Source organism: Tigriopus californicus, chromosome 5 (genome assembly GCF_007210705.1).
Source record: "Tigriopus californicus strain San Diego chromosome 5, Tcal_SD_v2.1, whole genome shotgun sequence".
Taxonomy (NCBI): Eukaryota; Metazoa; Arthropoda; class Copepoda; order Harpacticoida; family Harpacticidae; genus Tigriopus; species Tigriopus californicus.
Genome location: NC_081444.1, coordinates 13,081,846 through 13,090,280, shown reverse-complemented (window position 1 = coordinate 13,090,280; position 8,435 = coordinate 13,081,846). Strand labels below are relative to the sequence as shown.

General features: G+C 44.3%; 1 protein-coding gene across 1 annotated transcript; it reads left to right on the top strand.

Moving 5' to 3' along the window:
- Nucleotides 1-2,256: 2,256 nt before the first annotated feature.
- Nucleotides 2,257-8,038, top strand: LOC131880476 (NK1 transcription factor-related protein 1-like). The gene is made up of 3 exons (XM_059227133.1): nt 2,257-3,280; nt 7,212-7,537; nt 7,605-8,038. The coding sequence occupies exons 1-3, from the start codon at nt 2,644-2,646 to the stop codon at nt 7,989-7,991; spliced, it is 1,350 nt and encodes a 449-aa protein (XP_059083116.1). The 5' UTR covers nt 2,257-2,643; the 3' UTR covers nt 7,992-8,038.
- The last annotated feature ends 397 nt before the right edge of the window (nt 8,039-8,435 follow it).

Genomic DNA, 8,435 nt, shown 5'->3' with positions numbered 1-8,435 from the left:
GGGACAGCCACGTTATGGTTAGTTAGCCCCTCGTTTGTTGTCTGTTGTTTTGGTGGAGCACTGGCAAGTTTTTTGCACAAGACAGTCTCTTATTGATTGAACAATTCCTTTTGCTGATTATCGATTTAGCCACGGTAACAATATTCGCGTTTCATCATGCAGTGACTGCTATTTTGGATATTTTATGCAAAGTTCAAGATCGATAAATTTTGACTACAAATAGAAATTAAACTACGATTTTAGTATTTTGTTTGGTTTAATTCTGCTAGTGTTGCGGGACAAAGCGATGGAGAAAACCACGGAGATTGAACAAACTGATTTGGTATTCTCAGACATGAGAGCAAACATACATGAACAAATTGTCGAAACGAACCGAGGTTCAAGTGGATTTCAGACCGCCTCTTAATGACTTCCAAATCCGAGCCCGTCGAGAACATGCGCTTTTGTGGGCGAGTAATATGTGCACATTTTCATGTCGTTTTATTTCGGGATTGTATGAAAACAAATGTTGCTTCCTTCCTTCGTCTCTCATCAATGAATAGAAGGCGAGAGGTTGGGCAAATTGTGCCATGATTGCTTCAACGCTTCTTGTTCCTCTCATTCTTCTCCCATTAAATGAGCGAATACTCCTGGGAGACCAATCGTGGCACAGATGGCAAATGGGGGATAGGCTTTCAGAGGGAACAACTTCAGGGCACGCGCCAAAGCCACACAAAGAAAGTAGCATCCGTTTCAAAATGGAACAAAAGATAATAGAGAGCAACGAAACGAGATTTGTAGACCCTAGCTACGGAGACGAAGAGGCTTGAAAGCCTGTTCCAAGATCATCATGGGAATCCTGCTGTACGGCCAAGGCGAACGAAACGAGATTTGTAGACCCTAGCTACGGAGACGAAGAGGCTTGAAAGCCTGTTCCAAGATCATCATGGGAATCTTTCGATCTGCTTTTCAGAGTGCTTGAGCCCACGAACGGACCTATCAAATATCGGAGATGGAATATCAAGTGGGATATCGGGGATCATCCTTGAAAGGGAAGGCTTTTTATCTCTTTCTCCAGTCAGATTGTCTCTTGTTTAGACAAATCTCTTGAGTGCTCTTTCCAATTCTAGAAATGTGCCCGCCTCAAAAATTTCCGAGATTGAAGCCTCGTTCCGATATGATTGAGCGTATGATAAAGATCCTCCCAAAAACATCCATGTTTTCCATGGGTCTTGGGCTCAGTTAGTGGCTGGGGAGAAAGCACTTAGAGCTGTGAGAGACTTGCCAAGTGACAACAATGACGACGACAAGCAACGGATTTGTGTAACTAATTTCGAACGCTTTTGTTCCAAAGAATTAACGTGAAGCTCCCCTTTCAACCTCTGGCTCCAATCGAGAGCGAGATCCACTCGCCGACTGATTGAGTGAGAGCAAGAAGAAGCAGTCTATCTATCTATTCATCAGAGATTAAAGTCAAGTGATCCGCTCACGCTCGCTTAAGCTTTTAAAAAGGATTGAAGGATTTGTCAAGTTTGATGCACATTTCTCAATCTCAAAGATGTGATATGAGAGAGGGGAGAAAAGGGAGAAGGGGGGGGGGCACACTCACGCCTTGATTGATTAGGAGTCGTTGAAGCAACTTAATTACAAGAGTTGCCTGTTTTTTATTTGGCTCGTTCCTTAGTTTCATCTTGTTCCTCGACCCGCGTGTAAAAAACCACTGAGAAGATCTCCAGTCTAATCTTCTTACTTATTCACACCTTCGTTGATCTGGAGTCGTTGAAGCAACTTAATTACAAGAGTTGCCTGTTTTTTATTTGGCTCGTTCCTTAGTTTCATCTTGTTCCTCGACCCGCGTGTAAAAAAACCACTGAGAAGATCTCCAGTCTAATCTTCTTACTTATTCACACCTTCGTTAATGCGTTAAATTGGGTCTGTTTTTGCTCGTTCACCTCGGAATTCACGGGTTTGCCACTCGCCTCTCTAATATTCCCCCTCTCCTCCCTTCAGCAGCGCTCTTCCGCTCGGCGCTTTCTTCTTCCGCCAATTTTCCCTTCCGCCGCCCAATCAGAGGCCGAGGTCGCCTTTTTTCGCGCGGAAAGGCGGCGGACCAATCAAAGAGCGCAACGAGAAAGGCGAATCCGCGGGGAAAATGAGCCACGAGAACGAGAAGGAGAAGAGCGGAGCGGAGCAGAAAGGACATGGGCGCCGCCGCGTAGCTAGCTGCTCACTTGGAGAACCCACGAGTTGGGTGTGAGGCTGCGAGGCTCTGAGGCTCTGAGGCTGTGAGGCTGGAGGTGAATCCTTGGTGTAATTGAGGAGCAATCTGGGACGACCACACTCGCGCTCTATTAGCTTGATGGGCCTACAAATTAGGGTGGTGTGTATTTCAGCCCTCAAGCGGGTAGGAAAAGTTGGGTTCTCTTGAGGGGGAGTGGAAGAGGGACAACTAAGTTGGGATATCCACTCACTCTCCATCCAATCCAGCGCTCAGTTGAGCTCAGCACAGACGACACATCCCAAAGCCGACCCACTCGTCTTCTGGCAAAATTTTGATGGCTCACTTCGCTATGGAGTCCTATTGTCTGGCAGCTTTGAACGTGTGAACATTGTTGGTTTCGACGATCTCCAAAGACGCTTTGACAAGAGTGTGCTCTCATCAATATGAGTGATGTGTCCACCACTGATCATGATAAATTGGGCTTCCACAGATTGCTAGCCATGAGTGAGAATCAGAGGAAGAGGAAAGGTGCTCCCATATCAAACCTCTCGGAATCCGAGGATGACGAGGGATGTGCCCTGGACCAAAAACTCAGAGTGCCAATTTTCCACCTGAAATCGGGAGAAGTTTGTGATAAGCCATTGGGATCAGTTCACACTGACAGAAACAAGAATGTCACACAATGGTTCAATCCGGATCATGGACTCAAGGAAGAGGAGGAGCCGGAACTCAAGCACGCTCAACACGAGGATGACGAGGATATCTGTGTGGACGACCAAGACGACACCAATGAAGACCCCCAGGACTCTCCTAAGCGTTCCTCCACACCTCCCTCCAGGATATCATTCTCGGTGGACAACATACTGGCTCCCGATCGATTCCGACCTCCATCCACTGCGGCAGCGGCAGCTTTTTCCACCGTTCACCACCAAATGCTACTCATGAATGCGGCTGCTGCAGCCGCCCATCAAGCTCTGATGAGACAACAACATGAGGTGGAACACATTCGGAGGCTTCAAGAGCATCATACCAACCTCAAGACTGACGGCAATGATCCCAACAAGATCGACGACGACAAGAGTGAGTTCCAACATTTGGGTTATCCGAACAAGTAAAGCATAATGACCAGAGGGGAAACCTTCTCGTGGTCCCACTTAGTTAAATGAAGTGGAAGTCATTCTGAAGCCATGCATAGGGTTGTTCCAATTAGGACACTCGCTTATTAAGAAGGGAATCAATTTTCTGCCCGATTTCGGTTGTTGGGACACTTTTCGTTTCAATTTGCCAATCCAAGCCTCAAAAACGAGCCCGAATTCTCGAGTTTGGACCCATTGAGGTGGAAAGATTGACGAGCCTGGTATCTCTTTTCAATTGGACTTGAAAGGATTCCCAAATTGCTATGGAGTGCTTTCAAATGTGACTTGGAATGAGGGAAATTGTTCCTCGGAGGAGAGGACGATGGGGTGATCCACTGGAACTGATTTGAAAATCCATTTACCGTAGACGACGAGAAATGGATATCATTGAGTTCAATAAGAGCTCATAATCACTCATTTAGTGTCTGCCACTATCTACAATTCCATCAACCCATTAACTGTCCCAAAGGAGGAAAGAACCGAGCGGCGGAGGGATCGTCGTTTCCTTCTATTCTCGTTCTGAAACGACTCCCTACATATAAAAAGAGTGGATGGAATAAAGAGCGAGTGTGAGTCCATTTCATGCTTGGATTATCTCAATTTCATGGATGGGATCTCGCTATCCACTCAATGCAGAGCTCAATTTGGTCCCTCAGATAGATCGGGGTAGACCATTTCAGCCTCAACTAGCCGTCCTCTACTAATACGTCGAGAACGAACTGGAAACCAAGGTGAATAATGAAGCTTACCCAAAAGTCTTGATCAAATCGATTGGAGGTGTTGGATTAGCTCTCTCCCAAAAGTATGAAATCGTTTTCTTCTCCGAGCAACTAGGCACACTTCTGCAGAATTGGTCCATTCGTAATCCTGTCTTTTATCTTAGCAAAAAGTTGAATTATTATTTTTGCACAATTACCAAGATTGTTGTTGTTCAGTTGGAAACATGCAGTGATTTTTTTTCTTTTTGAATCAAAGAAAATGTCTTGGAACAACCTCAACCTTAAGGTAAAAAATCGAATAGCTGACTTGGTCTAAGCAAGGCATACAACAACTTTTCGACATCATAACTACAATTTATCCTTCCCACAAAAGTCGACCAGATTTGCCGTTATCGATTTTATTCTCGCTTTGTTGAACTTAGAAATCTAGAAACTCATTTGATTGCTCTTTTCATTGCGTTTCGATTTTCCTTATCAATTAATGATTAATCGACGGGGGGCGATGGAAAATACGAAAGCTTTTCACTTATCATATGTATTGATATATATTTGGGAGTAAAAATCCACTGAGAGATCTGGAAGTTCTAGAGAGTAGGTACAAACGAAGCTCTGCCAACTCAAGCTCGTTGGTGAACCAAAAATTATTTTATGAAATTAACAATAATTATGTGATATACGGAACATAAAGTTGCATTGCTTTAGTACTGGGGATTATATTCCCTGTGGCGGTTAGAAAAGCTTTTGGAAAAAAAAATCAATCATATCATATCAATTACCTTAACCCCCTCCATTCGTTTATTTGAACATACAAGAATCAAACATTTCGGTTGAATCAAGACTTATTCCATTGTCACAAAAGCAAGCGTGTAGCAAACAATTTGGAAAATTAAAAGAAAGAAAATGCACGCTTAAAATTGATGTAATTTCTGATCTCCGTCACAAGCGACGATTAATCCACGATTCAAGTCCTGGTGGAATCGTGTACTCTACTTCCTCGTCGGTCATTTCAACTTTCTTGCGGTTTCCAAAAGAGACCTGACTGTTCCACCATGAACATGTGTCCCATCCACCCAAGGCTTTTAAACCGACTTGGTTGGTAGGACTAGGGCTATATTGGGTTTTGAAAAGCAACTCGAGTCTCAAGAGTATTTTCACTTCAGAGATCAAGACTGGAACTCGAGTCCCAGGACTAGGATGTCTTTCTGAGCCAAAGATGGTTTAAATATGACTCTCGAGCTTTTGCTTAAAATATTGCTACTCAAGTTAAGGGATCCTTTATTTGTAAAATAGGTTGGTTGCTTGATCACAAGGATGTTGTTTTCATTTCAGTCAACAATATGAGCTTTTGTGACGTCGTCATACCTCGATTCACTGAGAAAGGCCAAAAAAAGCCAAAACAGAAATGAAGACAGGTTTTTTTTGCCAATATTAAAGGTTCAAGAAAATTAAGATGAATCGAGGTTTGTCAGTCTCTGAAGTATCGTGAAATGATTCAAACCTTTCGTTTAAAAAATTCTCGAAGTGAACCGAGTCTTACTAGTTACCTTAATGATTCGTGACAACCCTAGCCAGAGCTGTTTGCTCCCCACTCCTCTTTCTCCACCATCTCCAACGGTTCTTCAAGCACTTCGCAACCAAATTAAGTCCATAAAACTTTGGCAATCTCCACTTGATAGCTACGTTTGCGGCAAATGAGAAGGTGATTTAACTAATTTAGGCTTTTTTAAAGGCAAACCACCACCCGGGAAAGGCTGGCTTTATGAGAATGAGAACCTGGTGTGGCTCTTGAGCACCTAATGCTGTTCAGCCCAGAGTACATCCTCCACTCCACAGTACTGTAAGAGCTACCTACAAGCTGTATTTGCCAGGATGTGGAGCAAGAAGATGTAATGAGAGAAGCGGGAATGTTAATTGGACCTCAAACGGAGAGTGAGATCCTTTTCCTCCATGGTTGCCTCTGGGGTGATATTGCGCATAAAAGTGCGCCACAATATGAGATACACCTCATCTGAAATTCATGGGAAACTCTTTTCATACCGACCGCTATTGCCACGCCTCGCTCGTTGCTCAGGATTCTCTTTTCTCCTTCTATTCTGACTCTTCTTATTCCTCCTTTGAGCATGAAACGTGTAAAGCGACTGTAGGGCGCATCACCATTTGGAACAAACTCAGGGAAACTTGGAATCGTTGTTTAATGGTGTAGAGAAGAATTCATTTCCCAGAAGAATGGGATTTAGATTAGATGTGTGCTACAGATTGGAGGCTCTCGCAATACTTAAACTGCTCCTTATCTTCATTCAGCTTCAGACTTGCAATATATCTTTCAAGCGGCATTGACTCGGTTGGACTTTTTGAATAGACTCTAATGTACTTCCAAAGTCAGAGCGCCCAAATCCGCCTCCAAGATCTCGACAGACTTCTCGTACGTCCAGATAGAGCTCTCAAGACTTGTTTGAACGGATTATGATGCGTCTCCAAAAATGGAAACAAGCCATCGTTTTGTGGAACAATTGGGTGGCTGACTTGTGAGTTAGACAAACGAATCCACTTGGATGGGGACCGAGATGCCTGCCTGAAGAAGTTTACTTTACCCTCGTCAATTATGGATCCATCTCTGTCTCGTTTTCAATTCCAAGCTTCATTGGAATTGTTGAAAACTCGAAACTAGCTCTGTGACAATCGATTTGTTCTTGTTGAGAGACCACCCCACAAACAGGCGAACATTTCAAACAGCTTTCCACGGAAGTGAACCAACACTAGATAAGTGCTTGAGTCTAGCGGAAGAAGCGTAATTTAGTAGTTCATCCTCAGATACTCCATTTACGACGATTATTTCAATGCAGCATGTGGTTTCAACAATTCAACAATTCAGTATCAATTTCATCAAATTATCAGAAAACAAACATTCTCAGTCGAGTTATTGGTTGTTGGTTCACCCACCCTATCAATTGAATAAATTGGCTCCAAAAACGAGGGATCCAACGCGCTTGTCTCTCCGTTTGTTTGATATTGTTTGAACTACTCTTGAACTACTCTTTGGGCGGGTGAGGAATACGAAGACTTTCAGACGACTTCAAACCAGACGCAAACAATGGCAAATTGTGTGCTCAATCAGTCTAATAACCCAAGAGCTTTCTTTTCTCTCTCCCTGCACAGATTCGCGAGATTCCTCGATTCTTCAGAGGAACCTCCTGGAGGCTCAAGATGACGACGATATGGACGACGAGGACAATGATTCTGAGGATGGTCAATCCTGCACGGATTCCATGGACTTTGCCAACGATACCTCCATATCTGCAGCCAGGGCCCGAAAGAAGAAGGCCAGTGAATCCGGATCGAAAAATGCCAAGCCCAGACGAGCTCGAACAGCCTTCACCTACGAGCAATTGGTGGCCTTGGAGAACAAATTCAAGACCACACGGTATCTTTCCGTTTGTGAAAGATTGAACTTGGCCCTCACACTCAATCTGACGGAAACCCAGGTAAGACGGACAGCCGGTATCCCAGTTCGATCCAAATGTGTACCACTAAATCGGTTCCGTTTTTTAGGTGAAGATATGGTTTCAAAATCGAAGAACCAAATGGAAGAAGCAGAATCCGGGGATGGACGTGAACTGTGGAACTCTGCCCTCACCTCCAACGAGTCTGTGTCCGTCGTATCCTTCACTATTCCCGCCGTCGCCCTCGGAGATGGGCTTCTTCTCGGCACCACCATTTTCCTTCATGGGATCCTCACCTGGAGGCTCCATGGGACATGGAGGTCCCTCCGTACCTCATTCGTTAGCCTCTATCCTCATGCATCAACAACAACAAGCCGCGGCGGCTGCCATGTCCGAAGCCAATTCGGCGGGTTCGCCGAAACATTTAGGATCGGGCGTGGGCTCCTTGCCCCAAAGGCCCATTCCTTCCATCCCGAAAGGGCTGTTCTTACGATAAGCGTTATGAGTTTTTATTTGTTTTCCAATAAACGTCTAAATGTTTAATTAAGTGATTTGTGATTTCCATATGGGAGTCATGGACCAAGTTCCAAAAAGAAAATATCGAGTTTGAAGATCCCAAGGGCGCCTGATTCCTTTTTATAATTAACCATTCAGTCAGAGCGAGATAAACGAGTGATTCAGTCCGTATTGAGAGATAACCGACATTGAGTGCAAATAGATTGTTCTGGGATTTCCGGGGCTAAGCCGCTTTCACGTTTTTCTGTGTTGTTGTTGTTATTGTTGGTGTTCTGAGTGTGCGCTTACTGATTATACAAACGCAGGGCGTAGTGGGACAATGCCATTTGGCAGGGAACAAGGAAGTCCCACCAGGAACCAAGAACCAAGGAGGATGACAACAGTTCCTTTCAAAAGAGGAGTTTTCTCAGCTAAATCCCTCACA

Coding starts and splice junctions, on each gene's coding strand:
- LOC131880476 (XM_059227133.1), top strand. CDS start 2,644: ATGAGTGATGTGTCCACCACTGATCATGATAAATTGGGCTTCCACAGA. Junction 3,281..7,211: donor CAAGATCGACGACGACAAGA/GTGAGTTCCAAC, acceptor CTCCCTGCACAG/ATTCGCGAGATTCCTCGATT. Junction 7,538..7,604: donor TCAATCTGACGGAAACCCAG/GTAAGACGGACA, acceptor TCCGTTTTTTAG/GTGAAGATATGGTTTCAAAA.